This window comes from Heterodontus francisci, chromosome 12 (assembly GCF_036365525.1).
Source record: "Heterodontus francisci isolate sHetFra1 chromosome 12, sHetFra1.hap1, whole genome shotgun sequence".
NCBI lineage: Eukaryota > Metazoa > Chordata > Chondrichthyes > Heterodontiformes > Heterodontidae > Heterodontus > Heterodontus francisci.
This window is the reverse complement of record NC_090382.1, coordinates 68,908,985-68,936,653: the sequence shown is the minus strand read 5'-3', so window position 1 is coordinate 68,936,653 and position 27,669 is coordinate 68,908,985. Positions and strand designations below refer to the sequence as shown.

The window sequence follows — 27,669 nt, the reverse complement described above, 5'->3', positions numbered from 1 at the left end:
CGGCAGCTGTCCCACATCAATATTACGGCCACCGGTTGCAACTCACGCGCCTTCAGAACTTCATACGGAGTTCCGAGGCAAGACACTGGTGGGGAGGGGGGAGAAGTGAAATTATCAGGGCGGGCGGGGGCGGGACGGAGCAAGGAAAACCTTTTATATTGGCTGTGGGGATGTTGGGTAGGGGTTGAGGGTCAGAGGTTCTGAAGGTGGGGGGGGGTTAAATGTCAGCATTTTCCAAAGTGGTTTTTGGGAGGCAAATGTAAATTTATGAAATGCAAACTCAGTGGGGTGGGGGTGGGGGTGGGGGGTGGGGAAGAGGGTAATCAAAGATAATTTACAATTTTATTCATTTTCTACTTAAACGGCACCCTTAAAGATGCAAATGAAAGTGAAGGGCCTGAAGCCCTTTAAAAATGGCACCGCGCCTGCGCAGTGGTGACGGATGCCATTGCCAGGTTGGAACAACCGCTCCTTTTATATCATCTGGGACATCCGCTCCATCCCCTCCATTTAAATGAGCCCCCACGGAAAATATTGCAGGGGCTCAGTGGTGTCGCTTCTGTGTCTGAACGCCACCGAGTTCAAAGCGCACTGCCGCTTCAGCCCCGTTTTGGAATTGATAGAATTGACCTTCTTTGATTTTGTCTAGTCCAAAAATGCTATCATTCCATTACAATGTGGGTCATAATGTTAAAATGAGAAAACAAATTTATTATAAAATAAAAGCAAAATATTCTTCATTGTCTTTCTTTCCTCCTTACATTCTATGAACATACGAGCATACGAATTGGGAGCAGAAGTAGGCCACTCGGCCCCTCGAGCCTGTTCCGCCATTCAATAAGATCATGGCTGATGATTGTAACCTTGACTCCACATTCCCACCTAGCCCCGATAACCTTTCACCCCCCTTGCTTATCAAGAATCTATCTACCTCTGCCTTAAAAATATTTAAAGACTCTGCTTCACCACCAAAGACGCACGACCCTCTCAGAAAAAAATTCTCCTCATCTCTGTCTTAAATGGGCAACTCCTTATTTTTAAACAGTGACCCCCAGTTCTCGATCCTCCCACAAGAGGAAACTTTGTTTCCACATCCACCCTGTCAAGACCTCTCAGGATCTTAGATGTTGTTCAGCTACCTCTCCTTTATAAGTAAGCACACACCAACAGTGAAATGTCATCCTAAGACTGAGCATCGAAGGGTAGGAATAGGTTTGCGTTGCACCTTTGTCTAGGGTGAAACACTGGGCAAAGTATACCAATTAAGCAGTAGGTCGGCTTGCACCCAATCTGTGCCAGCAATTCAGACGCATGCCTAAAATGGGTGTTCGGCTCTTTAAATATGTTAATGAGGGGCTTAGCACATGTTTAAGGACCCCTTTTAAAACTAATTATTGATAACCAGGGCAGATGTCAGGACTGTCTCACTCAGGATTCTTCAGCAGCTACTGTGGCTGCCAAGAAAAGGCAAATGTTAGGTGTATTTTAAAATTAAATTTTCTGTGGAGCCAAGAGGAGGAACAAGAGTGCTATCCTCTGACTCCTCCGTCCTGGAAATCACCCATCCCACTATTACCCGATTCAACCCTTCTCTTAATTGGAACTTACCTGACAGCCACCACCAGCAAGCCAAAATTTATTTTTTGCATAGGGTGAGCTGCCTGGCGAGACGGGACAGGCACCAACATCTTGTCCCAGAGATGTAGTTGAGGCCTGAGGCCCAATTTCAGTATAGCCTCTGACCTCTCTGTTCAGGCCCAGGCTAATTTATAATTCCTAGAATTTTGTGACAAAGCCGTACTGTGGATGAAAAGCTATTTTAAATCCCATCTGGATTTTTATCAGACCAAACCCAGTGTTCAAAAGGAAAATAGATTTTTTATGGCTTAGTTGTAACATTTTGCCAAGATCTCTGAGTTTTGCCCGTCTTTATTAAATATGTTGTGGCTATTTTCTTTTTTAGAACACAATGATCTCTACTTCCTGGGCCCTGTTTTCCAGTTACTTTATTTTAAAACTGGCACATTCTCACAGACTGCTGACAAGATGGCGTGAATGTATTATATAGCTACATGCGGAGGTTACACTTTATTTTAGTTAGTTTCATTCTATCACTGTTGTTAACAATAACGATTTTCTCAATTTGGAATGTTTGAAAAATGCTAAGTTTAGTTGAGTGAAGATCATCCTATGCTGATATTCCATTACTACAGGATTTGAACCTGACTGAAATAACTACGTCTATATTTTTGTCCACAAGATATGGCTAAACAGGGTTTTTCTTTAAAATGGAAGGAAAATAGGAGAAGAATTAAAATAAATTTGGCACTTTCAGATTAAGCCAAAAATCCAGATTGCAAGGCAGATACTGCCAGGGACACTTGGGAATGGTCCCAGTATATGATAAACAGCTGTGAGGGTCCTGTCACATTTCTGCCAGACTAGAGGTTGGGGTTTAAAATTCCACCCAGGCTGTCTTTCTTTCAACTATCAATCCAATAATTTCCGTTAAGAATTCAACCAGGTTGGTAAAATGCCCCTCTTTTTGAGAAGCTATGTTGTGAGTCTCTAATAACCCTTTCTTTATAGCAGTGAACAGTGTATCCCCAATGATTCCTTTTAACAGCTTTTCTATAACTGACATCAAGCTAATGGTCCTATAACTGAGCCTGAGAGAAAAAGTAGTTTCTCTAGTGTTACACAAGTTGTACATTTTATATGAATAGTAGAACCTCTGATTCACTACAAAAAAAGCCGCAGAAGAAATGCACTATGATTTTTAAATGGAAGGTTTCTTGTTTGTGCTTACAATGCATCCAGATAATAAAATGGAACAGCTTAAAATATTTATCTTCAGTAAAATTTCTTTAATCAAATATGATCTTTACAAGATTGTTGTATACCTATAATATTTCATGTCCATTTGAATTATTGAGCACATCCTTGACCAGATGGAATGCATGTTAGGCAGAATCCAAGAATAATTTGTGACTTTATATTATCTAATTCTACGTTAACATAAAGATTGGATCACTCACCACACAATCACCTCGAACACAAATGTCATAGTGATCATTGTAGGAACAACGTGTTCCATCATGTACCATCCTCTTCATGTAGACAATCTCCTTGGTTTCTTTTGATTCACAGGTGAGGAAGCACCTTTGTTCAGCTGTTGAGAGATATTATTAATTATATTACATTCAAATTATCTTTGGTATATGATAGAGTAACTTGTAGCTTTTAATGCCTTTGAAGCTTCTTTTCTGACTTTCCGCTTTGGACACTGTTGAGGGAGATAGCTTCTCAGGGGAATGCAGCAAGAGCCAAGTCTGTGGCACGACTGGTGGCTCAGCTGCACAAGAGGGGAGGAAAAAGAGTGGGATTCTATCGTAAGGAGTACAGACAGGCGTTTATGTGGCTGCAAACGTGACTCCAGGATGGTATGTTGCCTCCCTGGTGCTAGGGTCAAGGATGTCACGGAGCACCTGCAGGGCATTCTGAAGGGGGAGGGTGAACAGTCAGGGATCGTGGTTCACACTGGTACCAACAACATAGGTAGAAAGAGGGATGAGGTCCTGCAACAGGAATTTAGGGAGCTAGGTAGCAGATTAAAAAGCAGGACCTCAAAGGTTGTAATCTCTGGATTACTCCCAGTACCACATGCTAGTGAGTATAGGAATAGGAGGATAGAGCAGATGAATGCGTGGCTGAAGAGATGGTGCAGGAGGAAGGGCTTTTGTTTCCTGAATCACCGGATCTGTTTCTGGCAAAGGTGGGACCTGTACAAGTTGGACAGGTTGCACCTGCACCAGAACGGGACCAACATCCCTGCATAGAGGTTTGCTAATGCTGTTGTGGGGGAGGGGTTTAAACAAATTTGGCAGGGGGATGGTAGACAGAGTGGAAGTACAGTAGGGGGTGATGCACAGCCAAATACAGAAAAGCAACTAAGTCAGTCTGAAATGCAGAGCAAATATAGACCAGTTAAGGCACAAACGAATAATGCAAGGCTGGATTGCATCTATTTTAACGCAAGGAGTCCTACTAGTAAGGCAGATGAATTGAGGGCGTTGATTAACACATGGGAATATGATATTATTGCTATCACAGAGACATGGTTGAGGGAAGGGCAGAACTGGCAGCTCAATATTCCAGGGTATAGAATCTTCAGGTGTGACGGGGGCGGGGGTGTAAAAGAGGAGGTGGCATTGCACTACTGATCAAGGAGTCAATTACTGCAGTAAGGAGGGATGATATCTTAGAAGGTTCCTCAAATGAGGCCATATGGCTAGCACTTAAAAACAAACTACAGGCCTCTAAACAGTCAAGGAGAGACAGAGCAGCAGATATGTAGGCAAATTTCAGTGAGGTGTAAAAATAATAGGGTAATAATAGTAGGGGATTTCAACTTCCCCAATATTAACTGGGATAAAAACAAGAAATGCTGGAACCACTCAGCAGGTCTGGCAGCATCTGTGAAAAGAGAAGCAGAGTTAACGTTTCGGGTCAGTGACCCTTCTTCGGAACTGACCCAAAACGTTAACTCTGCTTCTCTTTTCACAGATGCTGCCAGACCTGCTGAGTGGTTCCAGCATTTCTTGTTTTTATTTCAGATTTCCAGCATCCGCAGTATTTTGCTTTTATTAACTGGGATAGCCTTACTGCAAAAAGCTTAAAGGGGGTGGAATTCTTAAAATGCACGCAGGAGAGCTTTTTGAGCCAGCACGTAGAAAGTCATACAAGAGAAGAGGAGCTACAGGACCTAAACCTAGGGAATGAAGCCGGACAAGTGGCAGAAGTGTCAGTAGGGGAGCATTTCAGGGGATAGTGACCATAGCTCTGTAGGATTTAAGGTAGTTATGGAAAAGGACACAGATGGACCGGAAATAAAGGTACTGAATTGGGGGAAGGCCGCTTTCAATATGATAAAACGGGATCTGGCCAAAGTGGACTGGGAGCAGCTACCTGTATGAAAGTATACATCAGACCAGTGGAAGTCATTCAAAAAGGAAATAGCGAGAGTTCAGGGAAAACATGTTCCCGTAAAGGTGAAGGATAGGACCAACAAGTCCAGGGAACCCTGGATGTCAAGGGATATAGAGGATTGGATAAGGAAAAAAAAGGAGGCTTATGGCAGATTCAAAGCGCTGAAAGCAGTGGAGGCCCTAGAGGAGTATAGAAAGTATAGGGGGGAGGGGGGGGCGGTGCTTAAAAAAGTAATTCGGAAAGCGAAGAGGGGGCATGAAAAAACACTGGCGGGCAAGATTAAGGAAAATCCCAAGGCAATTTATAAGAATATTAAGGGCAAGAGGATAACCAAGTAAAGAGTAGGGCCCATTCGGGACCAAAGTGGCAATCTGTGTGTGGAGCCGGAGGACGTGAGTGAGGTTTTGAATGATTACTTTTCATCTGTGCTCACTATGGAGAAGGACGATGTAGCTGTAGAGATCAGGAAGGGGGATTGTCATCTACTTGAACAAATTAGCATTGAAAGGGAGGAGGTATTAGCGGTTTTAGCGGGCTTAAAAGTGGATAAATCCCCAGGCCCAGATGAGATGTATCCCAGGCTGCTAGGTGAGGCAAGGGAGGAGATAGCAGGGGCTCTGACACAAATTTTCAAATCCTCTCTGGCCACAGGGTAGATGCCAGAGGACTGGAGGACAGCAAATGTGGTACCATTATTCAAGAAGGGTAGTAGGGCTAAACCAGGTAATTACAAGCCAGTGAGTCTAACATCAGTGGTAGGGCAACTATTGGAAAAAATTCTGAGGGACAGGATTAATCTCAATTTAGAGAGGCAGGGATTAATCAACGATAGTCAGCATGGCTTTGTCAGGGGGAGATCGTGCCTAACAAATTTGATTGAATTTTTCGAGGAGGTGACTAGGTGTGTAGATCAGGGAAAAGCAGTTAATGAAGTAAGGACTTCAGTAAGGCTTTTGATAAGGTTCCGCATGGGAGACTGGTTAAGAAGGTAAGAGCCCATGGGATCCAGGGCAATTTGGCAAATTGGATCCAAAATTGGCTGAGTGGCAGGAGGCAGAGGGTGATGGTCAAGGGTTGTTTTTGTCAGTGGAAGTCTGTGACCAGTGGTGTACCGCAGGGATCGGTGCTGGGACCCTTGCTGTTTGTAGTGTACATTAATGATTTAGACATGAATATAAGCGGTATGATCAATAAGTTCGCAGATGACATGAAAATTGTTGGTGTCATAAATAGTAAGGAGGAAAGCCTTAGATTACAGGATGATATAAATGGGCTGGTAAGATGGGCGGAGCAGTGGCAAATGGAATTTAATCCTGAGAAGTGTGAGGTGATGCATTTTGGGAGGACTAACAAGGCAAGGGAATATACAATAGATGGTAGGACCCTAGGAAGTACAGAGGGTCAGAGGGACCTTGGTCTACTTGTCCATAGATCACTGAAGGCAGCAACACAGATAGATAAGATGGTTAGGAAGGCATATGGGATACTTGCCTTTATTAGCCGAGGCATAGAATATAAGAGCAGGGAGGTTATGATGGAGCTGTATAAAATGCCAGTTAGGCCACTGCTGGAGTACTGTGTACAATTCTTGTCGCCACACTATAGGAAGGATGTGACTGCACTGGAGAGGGTGCAGAGGAGATTCACCAGGATGTTGCCTGGGATGTAGCATTTCAGCTATGAAGAGAGATTGGATAGGCTAGGGTTGTTTTCCTTAGAGCAGAGAAGGCTGAGGGGGGGGACCTGATTGAGGTGTACAAAATTATGAGGGGCATAGATAGGGTAGATAGGAAGAAACTTTTTCTCTTAGTGGAGGTGTCAATAACCAGGGGGCATAGATTTAAGGTAAGGGGCAGGAGGTTTAGAGGGGATTTGAGGAAAAAAAATTTCACGCAGAGGGTGGTTGGAATCTGGAACACACTGCCTGAAGGGGTGGTAGAGGCAGGAACCCTCACAACATTTAAGAAGTATTTAGATGAGCACTTGAAATGCCATAACATACAAGGCTACGGGCCAAGTGCTGGAAAATGGGATTAGAACAGATAGGCGATTGATGGCCGGCACGGACACAATGGGCCAAAGGGCCTCTTACTGTGCTGTATAACTCTATGACTGTAAGCGTTCCTTAGCTAACCTAGCAGAGCAATTCCTATTTTAGACCTTTTTTGAAAGGATCTAAATGGTTGGGAATCATCAAATATTTCAATGTCTTAATATAAATAGGAGAATAATACATTTCATTAAGCCAACAACTTCAAGGCCGTGATTTTCTTGTGGCTCGAATAAAGTTGGGCTGAGCCTTCTGCCTGTCACTGAGCCTTCACTTTGACCACAGCAAATTTTCCAGAGCCAGACACATTTCAAGATTGTTGACAGGCTTCCAGTTATTTCGGGAGCCACTAATTGACTGCCTCTGGCTGAGTGAAGAAAATAGCTCCTTTGCAGCGAAACATGGCTGACTTTGCTGGCAAGGGAACTTTTTTAATTTCTTGTGTTACTTCATGTAATTAACTGCAGCCCTTTGTTTGGAACCTTCCTACACCTCCACTTCTTTAGCAATGTTGCATGGCAGGAAATACATCAGTTGGTGCTTTATTCTTTAACCTAAGATTTACATACGCCCGAGTGTAGAATCGTGAAATAATAGAATGGTTATAGCTAGGGCCCTACCAAATTTATGGTCAAATTTTACAAATTTCACAGTCACAGCATTTTAAAAATCATGAATTTCACATATTTAAATCATAAATTTCAGTGTCGCAACAAACCATGAAAATTATCTATTTAAAACAAAAAAAAGACAAGGGAGGTTTCTGGTTTCAAATGGCATTTATTGTATACTCAAAAACTATTGTAAAAAGCTGACTATAAACAGGTCACATTCTTTACTCACTGAAGTCAGTAGTTGAATGTGAGCATAGAGCAACCTGCAACAGTCTCTTTCTGTATTCCCCATCGCTGCGCTGTGAACACCTGTCCCTGTTTAGACACAGCTCTCTCCACGACCATAGAGTTTGTTGGAATTGTCACTCTGCGCCGTGCTAGCCTTGCAAGGTGGGGGATTCTGCATTCCACCAAGTTCCAAAACTGTAGCAGAGGTAAAGTACAATTTGCTTCTTTTGCAGTGCTTTTATAAGCGGGAATCTCCAGCCTACAGTTCTTGCCAAAGCCAGAAATCACATCAAATCAGTTTAAATCCACCATCAACAGGTGCATTTGTGCAGGGTCAAAGATACGCACAGCTTTCAAGAAAGCCTCAGAAGGTTGTTGAAACCTCTGAGCCGCTTTTTCTTCACCACTTGACTCTTCCCCTTTGTAGTAATATTGTTTGGGCTTCTTTGCCATGCAAGAAAACATCTGTTGAGCACAAGTATTTAATTCAGCATCATCAGAATGTTGTTTGTTTGACTGTGCTTCAGCCCAGAACAGTACATCGATGACTTTATTGTAAGCTTTGTGGATTGTGAAGTGTCGAGATTCAAACCAAGTGATTAAATCCATCTGTCATGTAGCACTTTTGGCAACAAACTGAACCACCTCATTAAGTAGAGCATCATTTAGAAGGGTTACAATCTCTGTTAAAACCTGTGATTTCTGTGTCGGTGTGCGCTCTTCTGGGACAAAGTCTGAGTAGTATTTCAGGTGAGCTGCGCGATACTGTACTGCCCGAAACCAAGAATTCCAATGTGTAATTACTGGCTCTGGAGGAAGGGTGATGTTTTGTTCCCCTATTTCAGCTATTTCAGCCACATTTGCAATACGTTGCCTGTATTGAAGCTTGTGGCTAGGGCAGTGTTTGAAGATCATTTTCATGGAGCTGGCCAGTTTGTTGACTTTACCAAACTCGCTTTTCCACAGCTCACTGACAAGAGAAATTATATTGCATTATTTGTAATATGGACAGCATTAGGCATTACACCTTGGAGCACAGATTTGAAAGATTTTGTCATGTAAGTTACATTGTCATTAATGAAAGCAAACACTTTGTTGAAATCTGCACCGTATTTTGAAACAGTTTTGATTATCGCTTGGGAAACTGTCATGTAGTTAACAGCTTCTTTTTTTTAGAATTAGAATTAGAATTAGAATAGAATTAGAATATTACAGCGCAGTACAGGCCCTTCGGCCCTCGATGTTGCGCCGATCATCTGACCTACACTATTCCATTTACATCCATATGTCTATCCAATGACCACTTCAATGCCCTTAAAGTTGGCGAGTCTACTACTGTTGCAGGCAGGGCGTTCCACGCCCCTACTACTCTCTGCGTAAAGAAACTACCTCTGACATCTGTCCTATATCTTTCACCCCTCAACTTAAAGCTATGTCCCCTCGTGTTTGCCATCCTCATCCGAGGAAAAAGACTCTCACTATCCACCCTATCTAACCCTCTGATTATCTTGTATGTCTCTATTAAGTCACCTCTCCTCCTCCTTCTCTCTAACGAAAACAACCCCAAGTCCCTCAGCCTTTCCTCGTAAGACCTTCCTTCCATACCAGGCAACATCCTAGTAAATCTCCTCTGCACCCTTTCCAAAGCTTCCACATCCTTCCTATAATGCGGTGACCAGAACTGCACGCAATACTCAAGGTGCGGCCTCACCAGAGTTTTGTACAGCTGCATCATGACCTCGTGGCTCCGAAACTCGATCCCCCTACTAATAAAAGCTAACACACCATATGCCTTCTTAACAGCCCTATTAACCTGGGTAGCAACTTTCAGGGATTTATGTACCTGGATACCAAGATCTCTCTGCTCATCTACACTACCAAGAATCTTCCCATTAGCCCAGTACTCTGCATTGCTGTTACTCCTTCCAAAGTGAATCACCTCACACTTCTCCACATTAAACTCCATTTGCCATCTCTCAGCCCAGCTCTGCAGCCTATCTATGTCCCTCTGTACCCTACAACACCCTTCGACACTATCCACAACTCCACCGACCTTCGTGTCATCCGCAAATTTACTAACCCACCCTTCTACACCCTCATCCAGGTCGTTTATAAAAATGACAAACAGCAGTGGCCCCAAAACAGAACCTTGCGGTACACCACTAGTAACTAAACTCCAGGATGAACATTTGCCATCAACCACCACCATCTGTCTTCTTTCAGCTAGCCAATTTCTGATCCAAAGCTCTAAATCACCTTCAACCCCATACTTCCGTATTTTCTGCAATAGCCTACCGTGGGGAACCTTATCAAACGCCTTACTGAAATCCATATACACCACATCCACGGCTTTACCCTCATCCACCTGTTTGGTCACCTTCTCGAAAAACTCAATAAGGTTTGTGAGGCACGACCTACCTTTCACAAAACCGTGCTGACTATCGCAAATGAACTTATTCTTTTCAAGATGATTCTAAGTGGACACAGTCTGCGAGTACTGTTGTTAGCTTTCCTGACTGTATATCTTTGGTCGTACCAGACATAAAATCAAACAAAACATGCAGCACATAGTTGTCTTGCTCATCGGTGGACTAATCACAAATAATTGCAAAAGACTCATAGGTGTTAATCTGAGATTTCATCTCCTCACAATGTGTGGCAAAAACCTTTGGTAAGTAGCCCTTTCGTAGTTTATTTGCACTTGGTAAGCAACCACCATTTTGCACATTACGTTGAATGAATACCCACAGCTCTGGGTGATCAAATTTTTCCAGTGCTACGTTGGCACTTGCAAAAACATCCACAAGTTCCATTGTAACCAACTGACGATTTTCTGAGCTCTCTGTCAACTTCTTAAAAAGAGATGAAATCGTTGCTTGTTTTTTTGCGTGTTCATTTTCCTGCATGCAGTATCGGATGCTCTCTTTCTGCAGCGATGGCTTTTGGACTCTAAGTGGCGCTGAACCGTTGCCCGCCGTGTGAAATCCAATGAAACATTGCAACTTGTACAACAGTATTCCACCATCAAATGCACAATTTGGCTGACAAATTCTTTCACTTGATGTGCTGCAGTAATGTTTGTAGCCGCTTTTGATTTACTCATTCTGGAATTCTCACTTGTCTGATAATACTTAAGACTGCTTCTCTCAAAACTGCACTGGAAGCCCTCCCTCATCTACTAATCAGTGAGGTGAGCCTTATATCAACGAATAAAACGCGCAAAGTTCGCAAAATGGTCGATTTGATGGAGGACCTGAGATTTCACGGCCGTGACTCATTTTCCATGGCCGTGAATTTGGTAGCACCCTAGCTATACCACAGAAGGAGACCATTCAGCCTGGCACTGATTTACCTTCAAGTAGCTATTTCCAGTCCACTTTTGCCAAATCACATTTCAGCTTAGAAAAACTGGCTGTGTCTGTCCTCCATCCTCCAAGGAGGACTGCCCACAGCTGCCTCTGTCACCTCCTCCTCATCATTTGTGACATGCTCTTCACCCAGTGCCACCTTATCTAATCGTGCGTTCGATGACCCACTGATGTGAGTGTATCTGCGCTGGTGGAGGGTGCGCTTGTAGGATGTGACGGTGCTGGCTCCGCTGTCTCTGCGAGTGCCCCCTCCACATCAGAACTTGTGGAAGACACAAGGAGAGATCATGAGAACATAAGAACTTAAGAAATAGGAGCAGGAGTAGGCCATTCAGCCCTTCAAGCCTGTTCCACCATTCAATGAGATCATGGCTGATCTACTTCAATGCCATTTTCCTGCACTATCTCCGTAACTCTTATTATTTTTATTGTGTAGAAATCTATCAATCTCAGTCTTGAACATACTCAATGACTGAGCCTCCACAGCCCTCTAGGGCAGAGAATTCCAAAGATTCACCACCCTCTTTGTGAAGAAATTCCTTCTCATCTCAGTCCTAAATGGCTTATCCCTTATTCTGCCATGCCAGCTCTTTGGGTGGGTGGCCTTCTCCTAACACCGTCCAGAAGGAGGACCTCCCTCCTCTTCCTCACTGCCTCCAGAAGGACCTCGAGGTCAGCAGCAGAGAATTGAGGGGCAACCCTGTCCTGGGTGGCATGGCTCTGCCTCTCCTCCTGAATCCCTGGTGTATTCATTCTTTCAGTCAAATGGCAGCATTCCAAGATGGGCTGCAGTTCTGTGAGGCAGCCAAACACCCTGCACAGATATGACTAGCTGTCACAACTTACACATGTCAAAATAACTCCATGCATTGAAGGTGCTCAGAAAGCAGCATTTTTTTGTAAACAGGATGGCACCAATGAAGAAAGTCTGTAGCTGAGAATGATCTGGGACTGACCAGAAAGCTCTGTTGCTCCACTGTTGTCAACTACGCATGCCACTCTTCATTTATGCTGTGTGTCTTTCACATTGCTCCCTGATCTAAGTATAAATAGGAATCCCTTGCAGTGGATATTCTTGTGCTGGTGCTTGGTATTGTGGAGTGAATATTGTTAGTTATTGGTACTGTCTCCACTGTCTGGGCCTGCAGCTTGCAGTCCTGCAGGGAGACCTAGGAAAACAAAGAAACACAAAACTTGGAATATCAGCGACACGTTGCTTGAAACATGTGAACTCACAAAGACATACTGTGCTATTATCTTCTGGTGCATGCTAAATTTATGAATGACAGTGAACCTGAGTGTGTGAAAGATTGGGTAAGAAAAACCAGCAATGATGAGTACTTGCCGAAATTTGTAGGATGCTGTCTTCCATGATCCCTTTCAATTAACTCCACCTCTTCCAAATGGGGCGACAGTGACGTAGTGGCGATGTCACTGGACTAGTACTCCAGAGGCCTAGGCTAATGCCCTGGGTACACAGGTTCAAATCTCACCATAGCAGCTGGTGGAATTTAAATTTAATGAATAAAAATCTGGAATTGAAAACTAATCTCGGAAATGGTGCCACGAAGCTATCAATTGCTGTAAAAACCCATCTGGTTCACTAACGTGCTTTAGGGAAGAAAATTCTGCTATCCTACATGTGATTCCAGGCCCACAGCAATATGGTTGACTCATAACTGCCCTCTGAAATGGCCTAGCAAGCCACTCAGTTGTCCAGGGCAAATTGGGATGGGCAACAAATGTTGGCCTTGCCAGCAATTGCCACATCCCATGAAAGAATGAAAAAAAAATCAATGATTTGAAGGGTAATTTCTTCAAGTTGGGTAAAGGGCTTCAGAGCAAGAAGACCCCATTTCTCACCGCTGTTCTACTTGCAAATCCAGAGTTGTAGAGATAAACTGAATCACTGATTTAATGATGCTTTGCATGTGTGGGCTGGCAACTGGTTCATCAGATATTGTAACATTCAAGTACATAGCATAACAATTTTTGATCCATCCAATACTGGACAACTGGAGTAAGAGGAAAGGTCTTCCATTTACAAATAGGGCAGGTCTCTTATATTGCCTACATAACCCATAATCTACTGTGTCCATTTGTATGTGTGTCTTGGCTGCCGCTCCAGACCCAAACCTATTTCCTTTTCTTTTTTCTTTACCAATCTTAAGCCCTTCTCTCCTGTCCATTCCCCTTCCTGTCACTAGTCATGTCAGCTTTCATTTCTCCCCTCTTGAATCTCTGCCCCCCACCATTCCCCCAATCCCTACTACTACCAAACATGGCTCCTCTGCCTTCCTACTCTCCTGCTGTCGTTCCAGGCTTGAACTCCCCTTTGAATAAGCCCACATAAACTCTCTGTGCCTCTCTTGCCATTTTTCTACAGGGCTCACTGATGCACCCGTAGCTGCTTCTTTAGGAGCAGCAATTTAACCGGTCCCATCCTCCTTTCTCACTGATCTTACCCAGCAAAATTGTTGGGGGTTAACTTAGTCAACCACCATCGCGTCCCACTCATGCCACTCACTACTATCCCTCAGATTCTGTCAATCAACAATCACTTCCGCCCTGCATATTTCCCTCCAGAATGTTCATTCACTCATGAACAAGGCGCTTATATTCAAAATCTTAATATGGATGATTGCATTGACACTCTGCCTTTGAATTTAACCTGGCTCATAAGTGACATTACCTTGCTCCTGACTGAAGCCTCTCTGTGTGACTATACTTTCCACCATTTGCCTTGTCCCAACCACCATGGTGGTGTTGTAGCTTTTATCACTAAGACACCTTTTGGCCTCTCTCCCTATCCTTCTTCAAGCACCTAAGTTTGTTCCAACAGTCTGGTATCTCCTGGTCTTCCTCCCCCCCCCCCACCTGTTAACCACTCACAACCCCACAATCCTCACCCTAGATTTCTCACTAAGATATCTTCCCTCATGTCCTCCCTCAACCTTTGTACTAAGTGACTCCTTATTCTCAGTGATCTGAAGCTTCATCTCAACTCCCTTTGTTCCCTCTTCTCAGAATTCACTGCTTTCATGTGCTCCCTAAATCTTTCTTTCCGTATAAACTCTCCTTTCTATATTCACGGCTACCCCATCCCGACCTTGTTATCTCAAGTGGCCTCTCTACTCCCATGGTCTCAATCATTGACAAGTCCATCTCTGAACACTTGCCCGTATTTCCATTCCAACCCCACTTCTTTAGTGTCTGCCCCTAGAAATCTCTTGCTCCAAGTCACTTAAAAATGTGATTTCAAACTCCCAAACTGCTTAGATTTAACCCTCCTTTCGCCATGGTATTCTGAAGTCATCAATTTGCACAACTACAACCTCACCTCTACCTTCAACACCCCTGACCCTAGAAAACCCTTTAATCCCTTCCATGTAGAGTATTCCCTCAATATGGACATCGATTTCTGTTTCCTCATTCCAAGGGACACAGACTTCAACATGTCTGGCACACTACTGATTTAGCCTTTCATCAGCAAATCTGCCTGGAGCATATCAAGTGCTTTGTGACCTTACAGTCCATTACTCCATGGTCATCCAGGAAAGCAAAGATAATTTTTGGCTTCTTTTCTCCACTACCAATCATCTCCTTAAACCACTCTTTAAATCCCTCTCCCCTGTCTCCTCTACTTCAACTCCAACAAGTAGGAAGAGTTCATGAACTTCGCAGTCACTATATTTGGACCATCATTCAGCTGCCTCTGCAGCTCCCCCTCGCCCACCAAGGAAAATCTACCCCAGTATCCCTGCCCTATTCCGACATGCATCATTTTATAGTTTTTCTCCCTTCAGAAGCTCACCCAAGCTCATCTTATGCATTGGACACCTTTTTTGCTCCCTTGATGCCATTCCTACAAACCTGCTGACCAACTTCCATTCTGGGCCCCAAGGCTAGATGACATTGTAAATGATCCCCTCCCCCTTTCAAAACTCCTGTCATTACCATCCTACCTGCAATCAATAAACCCAGCCTTGTCCCCTCTGTCCTTGAACACTAACACCTCACTTTTATTCTCTCTTTCTGCTTCAAATATCCTGAATTCACACAGCTCTATGATTGAATTGCTCCAATCAGGCTTCCACCCCTGCCACAGTACCAAAATGGCCCTTGCCAAAGTCACTAATTACATCCTCTGTGACTGGCATTATTCCTCCTCATCCTTTCTGCAGCTTTTGACATGGTCAACTACAGCATCTTCCTCTAATGCCACTCCTCTATTATGCACCTCAGTTTGGTTCGTCTCTTCCATATCTGAGCATCTGCTGCAATGGCTTCAATTCCCACCCCTGCACCATTACCTTTGGAGTGTCCCAAGGATTTATTCCTGGCCCCCTCTTCTTCCTCATCTACATGCTGCTCCTTGGTGATATCATCTGCAGACATGGTGGGGACAACTTCCATATGTACATTGACAATACTCTGCTTTTATCTCTCTACCACCTCTCTTGATCCCTCTACTGCCTGTGTTGTCAGACTATTTGTTTAACATTAAGTCTTGGTTGAGGCATAATTTTCCCCATTTAAACATTAGGAAGACTTCAGTCCCCAAAAGAAACTCTACCCTTCCCACTGATTCTATCTCCATCTGGAAAACCGGTGGAACGGTGACCAATTCCTTACCATTATTTGTTTTCTAATAAGTAACTATATTTTATAGAATTATGTCATAGATCAGCCATGATCTCATTGAATGGTGGCAGAACAAGCTCGAGAGGCTAAATGGCCTATTCCTGTTCCTATGTTTCTATATAATTGGCAGGCGTCTCTAGCAGCTGGAAAGTGTGCTGTATAAGAATATCGTGAGCCTTGTGATTGTAGGAAAAATGCTGAAGAGCCTCCAAATGCTCAGCATGTCTAGTCAAGATGCAGTTGGTTAAAAGTATGCATTGCAGCCATGCCAAAATATCACACATTCAGGTGCGCTTACCTTGTCAAACTTCCTCAGAATGTTAAACTTTTTTCTTAACTGTAATGATGACTTCCTCACATGCAACACAGCACTCACTTGCTCATTCACCTCTTCTCAGACAGACTGGACAACCGATTTCTGATAAGCAAGGCCCTCGGACCCACAGATGGCAACCTTCCTTTACTGCACATATTTCAGTGTCACCTCAAATGATCTCTTCACAAAGGGGGCTGTTGTCTCTGCCCCCAAGGTTCTGTGGTTCCCCTATTATCTCCTTTGAGATTTACATTTTGTTTTCTGTTAACTTCCACTACTGGACTTGTTGCTGTTGCTTTAAGGTACAGCAGCAGCTCTTAATTCTGTAGCCATCCTGGATATCCTAACCAAGTACCCTCCATAAACAAAGCGCATTGTCCAATGAATTCAAAATCTCATGTGGTCCATTCTGTGCACATCCAACACGAGATGCAGGGGGAGTGTGGGGAGGCATTTTTTTTTGCCTGGTGGGTGGTGGTGGCTTGCAGCTCACTGCCCGCAGGGGTGGTGGAGGCAGAGACGGTCACTGACTTCAGGAGGAGGTTGGATGGCCACCTGAGCGAAATAGACTTGCAGGGCTACAGGGATCGAGCAGGGGAGTGGGACTGACTGCATGGCTCCGTGGAGAGCCAGCATGGTCTCGATGGGCCAAATGGCCTCCTTCTGTACCGTAAATGACTCTATGAGTCTATGCACTTCTAGGTACACCACCACTGCAGCCCAAATGGAAAATGATCCCTCTTGTTGCTTCAATTTGAGGGTTGAAGATCATAAGAAGCTGGAATGAGAAGATCAGTTAGCCAAACCAGCCCACACTCTTGTTTAAGTCCATTATAGGACCCATTAAAGGCCTGCCACCCGACCCGAACCTGACAACATGTGTTGGGTTCGGGTCGGGTCGGGTTGCACTTCCGGGTCCAGTATTCAGGCTTGGTCAGGTTGGGCCGGGTCGGACATGCTCTATCACCACCTCAGGTAAGTGACCTTAAATTAATTTACTTTTTAGACTTTAAAGGTGGTTTTGCTACAGTTATTTTAACCTTCTGCACGTAAGGAACAAAGTGAAAAACAAAGGTATGTTAACTGATTCGGGTTGGGTCGGGTCGGGTGCGGGAAAAGAATGGAAGAACTTGGGCCGGGTCGGGCTTGGGCTCAGATGGGGTTCTGTCAGGCTCGGGTCGGGTCTCATCTGCAGACCCGAGTAGGCTATTAGGACCCAGTATGAACATTTTCATCTGTCTCCCATTTCGGAATATATATTTGGATATTTCTTTAGATAGGAATACAGAAATTGCTAGATGAAAAAAGATCAAGATCCATCTCGTTCGCCTTCTCCTTTCCTGGTAGTCGGACAATACAGCAATAATGGAGAGAGAAGCAAAGTTAGCGTTTCAGGTCAGTGACCTTTCATCAGAACTGGCAAAGGTTAGAAATATAATGCTGACAGGGAGGGGAGGGGAAGATGCGTTTGGTAGTGGTCCACTCCTCCATTACTCCTGACTCCTCGTCCCCTTCCCTTGGCACCTTCCCCTGCAATCGCAAGAGGTGTAATATCAGCACTTTTACCTCCTCGCTGCTCACTATTCAAGGCCCTAAACACTCCTTTCAGGTGAAGCAGCGATTTACTTGTACTTCTTTCAATTTAGTATACTGTATTCGCTGCTCACAATGCAGTCTCCTCTACATTGGGGAGACCAAACGCAGATTGGGTGACCACTTTGCGGAACACCTCCACTCAGTCCGAAAACATGACCCCGAGCTTCCTGTCGCTTGCTATTTCAACACACCCCCCCTGTTCTCATGCCCACATCTCTGTCCTGGGATTGCTGCAGTGTTCTAGAGAACATCAATGCAAGCTCAAGGGACAGCACCTCATTTACCGATTAGGCACACGACAGCCTACCGGACTGAACACTGAGTTCAATAATTGCAGAGCATAACTGGCCCCCCATTTTTTTTCTCTTTGCTTTGTATTTTTTTTTTTTTTATTTTATTTTAGTTTGTTTCATCATTACCCTTTTTTTACCATTTGCCTGCCCACTTTTTTTTATCATGTTTTTGCTTTTTGGCTAGGGCTTTCATTATTCCATCATTTAACACCCTCTCTGCACTAATGCTTTGTCTTTCACCACACCATTAACACATTCTTTGTCTTTGCCTCATGACCTCCTTGTCAGTTATTCTCTGTGACTCTCTGTCCTATCAACACGTTCCCATTTGTTCTCTTTTGTCCCACCCCGACTTTATTTGCTTAAATCCTATTACATTTTTAACCTTTGCCAGTTCTGATGAAAGGTCACTGACATGAAACCTTAACTTTGCTTCTCGCTCCACAGATGCTGAGTATTTCCAGCACTTTTTGGTTTTATTTCAGATTTCCAGCATCTGCAGTATTTTGCTTTTACAACAATAATGGAGTTGTTGACCAATAATGGCAATCAATCTCCATCAATTAGTATACAAATGAGCCAGGCTTGAGATGAGGAAAACCCACCATTGGTGGAAAACTTTGGGAACCATAGGTCCAAAGCCATCTGTTCATTCCAAGCATGTTACATTTATCATGTACCATGTCTCAGATCACTCATATACTGTATGAGTATTCATATACTGTATGATGTCAAATGCAGCAGCTGCTTATCCCTATTTAAATATGATTTGGTTATGGATGTGATATATTTTACATAATATGCACAATTGCAAATTTTGTAATTTACAGTGTTTGACACCTATCGTTTTTATTCATTTCCAACCATAAAGCTTCACTTAGGTGACTGGTTAAACAGAGGTTTAAGTACTTACAAACAATTCCACTCTGCTTTAGCATTTTTCACATACTATTGACACATATAGAGTTGGAAAGACATAATGAGATTAAGCACTCAAGTTTCCTTGGTTGTGCTGAGTCCCTGCCATTTCTGGGATTTTCTTGTTAGCTTCCAGCAGTGCAGAACCTTCACCCACTCATTAACAAGGGTAATGACTCTGGGAAGGAATTTCCTACAATGGGAGGTCCTGTTTCCCTGGAGCTAGTGTAGGACTGGAGGCAATTACGCTGAGAAAGATGAAGCATATTGGCCTTCAGATGGGTACAAGTAGGCTTTACTGGGGGTGGGGTCCCAGACCTCTTAAAACTGTGAATTTTTTTACTGGATTGCCGAGGAGTCACATGCTCCCCACCATGGTAGATGGGTGCTAAATTTTCTAACGACATAGAGTAACCAGGCACTAGAAATGCACCGATAATGATGTGGGTATCCATCAACCCTGTGCAAATTAGGTCCCTTGCTGTTTATCCTGCAAACTCCAATGTGGTCAGCGCTGAACAGCATTGGCAGATGCAATTGAGATTGCAGCTCAGGGATTGTCAGGACCCACTGTTATGATCCACTTTTATGTTACTTTGTAGTGCATGTAGCACTTATTAAGCATACTTATTATTATAGGCTGCCCAAGCTTTTTATGTTTTCCCATATGCTAACTAGCAACATTGGATAAAATTAAAATGGCATTAACAATGATAACTTTCTTACGGTCACGATGCTCATATGGCAACCACTGGTGCATGGTGTTGTTATATTCAAAGTTGTTATTCCACTGCCTGCATTGCTGTTCTCTAAAGTCTTCAAAATGCTCTGGACAGTCTTCTGTGTTACAAAGCTGATACTCGTAGCTCTGTCCAGAGCACTCTCGACCACCATTAGCAGGTCTAGGGAAGGAAAGTGAACAGTTCAATAGACAGGGCATTTGAGGCTAGTTTATTGAACAATAGTTTATTGTCAAATATTTATCTATTTTATCGAACTGTCTAAGCAAATGATCACAGAATTATATGCCTAAATCAAACCCTTATTTTTAAATATGTCACATAAATTGCACTGCATAAGTCCCTCATGGAAAATAAAAACCCAAACATTCTTTATCGTGTCTACTGTTGCAGGGGAATAACGCAGTAGGCTGTTCTAATATGATGGTCAAATAGTCAATCATTTACTTAGTATGAAAAACAATTAACTGGGAACATATTTTTACCCTGAACATAAAATCCACAGTTCTGTCAATCATGTCAATCTGATTTTTCTAACTGTTTTAAACTTTGAGGTGCATGTAAAAGTTATGGATACTTACCATTATACTTACCTTTCTGTCTTTTCCACCTCAGGCAGTGCAATTGCTCCAAGCTTCAAGCTCTATTGGTAACCAATTGCCAATTTCCCAGCTTAGTGTTTGGAAACTAGCTTTGGGATTAGGCTAGTGGAATAAGGGGAAGGTGGCTAAGGAGACAACAGGAGATGACAGGAGTGTGAGATGGAGCAGAAGATCTAGGCTTGAGGGGTGGTGCATAGGAGAAGAAGTAGGGAAGTGTAGGGATGGAACTCAAGGGATGGTGGGAAGAAGGAGGAGTAAAGAAGGAAATGCGAATGAGGCGGTGCGGAGAAACAGGAGGTTCTGGGAGAGAATATGGGTGAGCTTAAGGAGTAAAGAGAAGAGAATGGGGAGGGGAGTTATATGGGGCCAAGGGATGGAGAGAAGGGGGATGAGTAGGCGATCAGAAGAGGCAGGGAGGAGAAAGGAGTGAGGCTTTAGTGGGAAGGTGGAGTAGGGGAGATGACTTCAGGCATTGCTTTTTACTGTGCTCTGTTGCTCTTTAACAGATCAGCTATCACCCAAAGCCTACCTAGACCAGATGCCTGCTCTCTACCTATAACCCAAAACCTGCCTACAGCTCTACACAGATATCTCCGCCAGCCATTGCTCATACATCCTCCTGAACAACACCTCCCACGAACGAACGAGAGTGAAGAAAAGGACTGTGGAAAAAAATCAGAAGACAAAGAGAACCAAAGAGTGAAGCAAAAAAAAAGACAAAAATAGAACCAGAAGAACATAAAGGGAGAACCAGTAATATAAAGATAATACAAACATGTGAGACAGAGAGTCCGTGCAATGATTTATTGTGAGAAATGCCGCAGAAGACCCACTGAACTATTATGGCTATGCATTAAAGTTCTAAATAAAAGTCACCCCCACCTCAAATCCTTCTCTTTAGTGCAAAATCCTGAAATGCTTCCAACCCCAAGCCAGCCTCCAACCCTCCAACTTAATATGAACAACATCATAGAAAATCTGCTTAAAATATAGTTTTACATATAGTACACATTTTCAGGAGGGCCAGATACTGCTACTTCTATCATGCCTGCGCATTATATCTGCACGTTGGAGTTAAGGTGATGAGGTTTAAATTTTCCTTACATAGCTCCCCCAAGTTCTGATTTGCATTTTCAAAATAGGTAGTGTTTTGACAGTACACTCCACAGCCACACACACTTCCCATTGCTTTTCTTTCCTGACACAATTGTCTCCCACCCTCCATGCCAGCCTGCAGCCTCAATGGATCCCACTTCCTATGAAAATCCCACACTCTCTACCAGAATGTGCGGCCTGTGCCTCAGATCCCAAGAATTACCAAACAGCTGTCATTTGGTTGAAAAGGGATCAGTAATACACTAGCATGCCACACTGGATGGATTCCGCTCCCCGATTGCACCACCATACCTGCCACCTGAAAATGCAGCCTTGTTACCCTTTATATGGCCCACTGCAGGCACCACCATAAAGGGTGACCTGCAGCCTGTGGCTGGTCCCTTGTCTGCTACACCACATCACCCCTTGCCCAAAAGAACAGTAGAAAGAGCCTGGCAGAGAAACAGAAGAGAGCACAGAAAGAAGCAGAAAGGAAGTAAAAGAGGGGACAGCCAGAAGAAATGAGTATTAGAGAAACAGAAAAGAAGGAAAAAGAAACAAACAGCAATACAAAAACAATTAAGATTAAGTATAGATTGTAACTGGATAAGTTTTTTTATTCGTTTCACGGGATGTGAGCATTGTTGGCAAGGCCAGCATTTGTCCCCCATGCCTAATTGCCCCTGAGAAGATGGTGGTGAGTCGCCTTCTTGAACTGCTGCAGTCCTTGTGGTGTAGGCACACCCACAGTGCTGTTCCAGAAGGAGTTCCAGGATTTTGATCCAGCGACAGTGAAGGAATGGCAATATAGTTCTAAGTCAAGGTGGTGTGTGGTTTGGAGGGGAACTTGCAGATGGTGATGTTCCCACGTGTCTCCTGCCCTTCTCCTTCAAGGTGGAAGAGGTCACTGGTTTGGAAGGTGCTGTCAAAGGAGGCGTGGTGAGTTGCTGCAGTGCATCTTGTATATGGTACACACTGTTGTCACTGTGCATCGGTGGTGGAGGGAGTGAATGCTTAAGATGGTGGGTGGGATGCCGATCAAGCAGGCTGCTTTGTCCTGGATGATGTTGAGCTTCTTGAATGTTGTCGGAGCTGCATCCATCCAAGCAAGTGGAGAGTATTCCATCACACTCCTGACTTGTGCCTTGTAGATGGTGGACAGGCACTGGGGAGTCAGGAGGTGAGTTACTCACCGCAGGATTCCTAGCCTCTGAGCTGTTCTTGTAGCCACAGTATTTATGTGGCTGCTCCAGTTCAGTTTCTGGTCAATGGTAACCCCCAGGATGTTGATAGAGGGAGATTCAGCGATGGTAATACCGTTGAATGTCAAGGGGGGATGGTTAGATTCTCTCTTGTTGGAGATGGTCATTGCCTGGCACTTGTGTGGCACAAATGTTACTTGCCACTTATCAGCCCAAGCCTGAATGTTGTCCAGGTCTTGCTGCATAATGTTTCTACTTTGGGCACAATCTGTAATCCAGACACAAACAGCACTCAAAAGTGTGCTAATTTTGCAAAGTGAATTTTTTGCTCAAGTTTCCCCTCAAGCTCATTTGCATATAGCCAAATGTAAATTTGGCCATGAACCAGTGCAATTGAGCAACATTTTAGGACGTAATTTTAAAAAGAAAATTGCATTAAAGTATATTTCTTGATATATTTAAGAGTGGCAGGGCAGCTTCATTAACAGCTGAATGTACTTTTATCACAAAAATGCATTTTTAGTCAGAAGGTCTAGACCACCACCTGTGAGTAACCTGATCTTAAATAACTGAGAAGCCTCTAAAAACTTATAAAATAAACTATTTACTAGTTACATTGGTATGTAGTCAGTTCATTAATTTTTTTTCCAAAATTAAATCTTTTAAAAGATGTGTTGCACCTAACAGAAAGCTTAACACTTCAAATGCCTGCTAATGGGTGCAGTTAGCTGAAACTCGCAACTGTGATTAATTTGATCTGGGGGCACGGCCAGTTTTGTTGCCGGGAGCTGCTTCCAATGTGATATTTTTCAAATTAGCGCAAGAGATTGCAAAACTAAATTTGTGCTGAATTGTGTCCTTGGAATTCCTTGATCTTTTGCGCTGATTTGGCCAATTTTGGGTGAAATGTGCTGGACCAGCGTAATCTAACAGAAACTCCAAGCCAGTGTATCCTTTGATTTATCATGAGCAAACCACATGCGATCAATTTGTTCTTTATAATTTATACAGGCTCAGTCATTAGTTGGCTTTATTCTATTTTCAGACAGTTTTTTTGTTGCTTGCTGGTATCATACTGATAGATGGCAAATTCTCATGATTAGATCAAATGATTTGACTGCAGCAATACGGTCTTTGATTTTAATCCTTGAAGCATAATCTACAGTTTACATGAGACCAGATCATTTCATATTATTTTGACTCAAAATTTACAGTAGAAATTACCGTGACACTGTCAGTGTTCGCTGACTTTACTCCTCTGAAACTCACAAAGACTTTGGAGTCTGCATGTGCTCAGTTAAATGCAGACTCCAGACGTTGCTCTCAGTGATTCTATGTTTCTCCACAGGGTGTGCTGTTGAAGTCTCCACAGACTGCAATCAATTAGAAATCATTGATATGATGAGAACTTGCCCTTTTATACTGTAATAGCACTTAAAAAAAAATTCGCTCAGGGATGTGGGCATCGCTGACTAGACCGGCATTTATTGCCTATCCCTAATTGCCCTTGAGAAGTTGGTGAGCTGCCTTCTTGAACCGCTGCAGTCCATGTGGGGTAGGTACACCCACAGTGCTGTTAGGGAGTTCCAGGATTTTGACCCAGCGACAGTGAAGGAACGGCGATATAGTTCTAAGTCAGGATGGTGTGTGGTTTGGAGGGGTACTTGCAGGTGCTGGTGTTCCCATGCATCTACTGCCCTTGTCCTTCCAGGTGGTAGAGGTCGCGGATTTGGAAGGTGCTATTGAAGGTGGCGTGGTGAGTTGCTGCAGTGCATCTTGTAGATGGTACACACTGCTGCCACTGTGCATCAGTGGTGGAGTGACTGAATGCTGAAGGTGGTGGATGGGGTGCCAATCAAGCAGGCTGCTTTGTCCTGGATGGTGTCAAGCTTCTTGAATGTTGTTGGAGCTGTACCCATCGAGGAAAGTGGAGAGCATTCCATCACACTCCTGACTTGTGCCTTGTAGATGGTGGACAGGCACTGGGGAGTCAGGAGGTGAGTTACTCGCTGCAGGGTTCCTAGCCTCTGACCTGCTGTTGTAGCCACAGCATTTATATGGCTGGTCCAGTTCAGTTTCTGGTCAATGATGACCCCCAGGATGTTGATAGAGGGGGTATTCAATGATGGTAATGCCATTGGATGGTTGGATTCCCTCTTGTTGGAGATGGTCATTGCCTGGCGCTTGTGTGGTGCAAATGTTACTTGCCACTTATCAGCCCAAGCCTGGATGTTGCCCATGTCTTGCTGCATATGGACACGGGCTGCTTCAGTATCTGAAGTGTCGCAAATGGTGCTGAATATTGTGCAATCATCAGTGAACATCCCCACTTCTAACCTTATGATGGAGGCTAGGTCATTGATGAAGCAGCTGAAGATGGTGGGCTGAGGACACTAACCCCACTGTCAGCAAAATTTGGACCAACAAATTCATCAATCATTGAGTATCTCTACTCTCTACTAGCCTGGAAACAGCATCGCGAATCAAAAATTCAAACATTTATCTATCTCACAATCATTTTTATCACAAATATTTTGTGAGTTGTATCAAAAAAATGATATTGGCAATTTTTGCACATAGAATATGCAAGTTATTCTGTATATTAATAATTCCCATTTTCTCTCAATCACACTCAACAATCATAAAATGTAACGAGTTATTCATATCAAAAACCTACTTACAATGGGTTATCACACAGCCGTGTCCGGAAGCGTACACCAGTTCCACAGGTTCGAGAGCAGGATCCAAACTTGCTCCATGACCCCCAGTTTCCATCACGTCTTAATATGTCAGGAGTTAGCCAGATACAATGACCTTTAAAGCAATGCTGGAAAGCAAAAGGAAATTACACAATTTACACATAAATATAATTTTTTCCATTCACAGTCATCTATTCTTTACACAGGATGATATCTTGAGACTGATATGACAATGGCAGTTGTTCAATATTGTTAAGCACAGAAGCAGGGTTCGGCAATGTGTCCGTATCTGAACACCGTGAGAGAGAGAGGGGGCAGAGAGAGAGGGGGCGGACAGAGGCGGAAGAGAGGGGCCAGAGAGAGAGGGGGCAGAGAAGGGGGCAGAGAGAGAGGGCAGAGAGAGTGAGAGGCAGATAGAGAGAGAAAGAGGGGGGGAGAGAGAGAGAGGGGGGAATGACACGGGAGGGGGGGGGGAGCGACACAGAGATGGGGGAATGACACAGAGAGGGCGAGAGGGTGGAATACAGATAGGGGGACACAAAGAGGGAGGGGGAGAGAGAGATACAAAGAGAGACAGACAGGCACAGAGAGAGAGAAGTGGGAGAGAGAGCGATCATAAGATCACTCCTGACAGATGGACATCTATCCGGAATACTCCCCCTCGCTACAACAAGTGTGCAGGCAAACACTGACTACTTATGCAAGCAAAAAAATGCCAGGTATCTCACTGAATCAGTGCCCAACATACTGACCAGAATGTAAGTCAATAAATTAGTCTTCTCATTTACAGAGTTTTCACAAAAATGCACCTTTGTTGTTGTTTTGATTAATTGTAAGATACACTTTTAATGCCTTTATCTTTCCAAAATTGTCTCACCAGTCCTCTATGTTAAAACAAAAACTGCAATGTGGCCCCCCCACGTGAAAATGTTGAGCATCCCTGCTTCAAGCCATTATCCTTGTGTTTTAAAATAACCTAGCAGCAAAATCAACTACAAAAGTAATTTGAATTGACATTGCATACTATTTTGCTTGCTAGCTAGCTAATACAGTTGTGCTGCTCTCCATTGATGTTTGTATGTTTAGCTACTTTATTTATAGGGAGAAAGATATTTTAAATTGGACTATGTTTTGATGGCATTACATTGGCTATATACTTTATGTACAGATTAATTGTCCCCAAGTCCATGGCTGAGTCAATAATTTTGTCAAATGTCAGTGGTGCAACATGTCGGTGCCTATCCCTGCACAGAAGGCTCAGACGTGGTCTGCAGAATGGGCTCTCTGCATCCCAATGCAGCCAGCCAGTGCAATCAGCACTGAGCTTGTGCACAAACTGTATGCAATTAGGGCTGTGAAAAGTACTTAAATTAGGGAGTGTGACAAAAATTATTTTGTCTCGTTATGGAATTGTGATTTTATATCCAGTCATTTATTTTGCAAAAATTTTTTTGCCTATGGCACTGCTACTGATTCAGCTTGGACATTTATTTGGGCCTCCCACTGACTGCTATGTATTTGGGGAAGGAAGAGAACTTCAGGCAGGGAAAGAAAGGCACTTGTGCTTGCAATTTAGGATTCTGGTTCTTCTTTGGATGCATTTAAGGACATAAGTATTTATTTCCAGTTACAGCTAAACTGGCCTGTGTGATGATACCTGCTCCTATTTTCGATTTATTCATTTTAATGGATGGAAAATCACAGGCTGCATACCCGCAGTTTCCTGCAATGTGCTTCTGTGAGCATGGCTCCCCACTGGGAACAATAGATCATGAAATCACTCCTTATTGTTACATTGAATAAGTGAGAACATAGCTGTGGAAAATACCACTTGATAAACTTGCAGTGATTATATAGCATTGTCAGTCCTCCAGGGTGCACATCATCACACTTTAAATGAACTCAGCACCTTGGATGTGAATAACAACAATATCTATTGCTAGAAAAAAAGAGAGGACAATGACAAATAACAGAATGAAACTAGAAAATACTACATAAACTCCAAAGCACTTATTAGAAAAAATGATAGATAAAAGTAGTGATTTCAAGACAGTCACCTCACCTCGGGATTCAGATAACGGGCGGCACAGTGGCGCAGTGGTTAGCACCGCAGCCTCACAGCTCCAGCGACCCGGGTTCAATTCTGGGTACTGCCTGTGTGGAGTTTGTAAGTTCCTACTGTGTCTGCGTGGGTTTCCTCCGGGTGCTCCGGTTTCCTCCCACAGCCAAAAGACTTGCAGGTTGATAGGTGAATTGGCTTTTATAAATTGTCACTAGTATAGGTAGGCGGTAGGGGAATATAGGGACAGGTGAGG

The 27,669-nt window shown here is 43.6% G+C and overlaps 1 protein-coding gene across 1 annotated transcript in view; it reads right to left on the bottom strand.

Moving 5' to 3' along the window:
- Positions 1–27,669, bottom strand: part of LOC137375905 (A disintegrin and metalloproteinase with thrombospondin motifs 2-like) — a 315,989-nt gene that overhangs the window by 37,669 nt on the left and 250,651 nt on the right. Inside the window, exons 11-13 of the mRNA XM_068043568.1 lie at positions 25,337–25,482; positions 19,743–19,918; positions 3,039–3,172 (exon numbers count right to left, since the gene is read on the bottom strand). Coding sequence (XP_067899669.1) covers positions 3,039–3,172; positions 19,743–19,918; positions 25,337–25,482 — 456 coding nt within the window. The remainder of the gene's footprint in view (positions 1–3,038; positions 3,173–19,742; positions 19,919–25,336; positions 25,483–27,669) is intronic.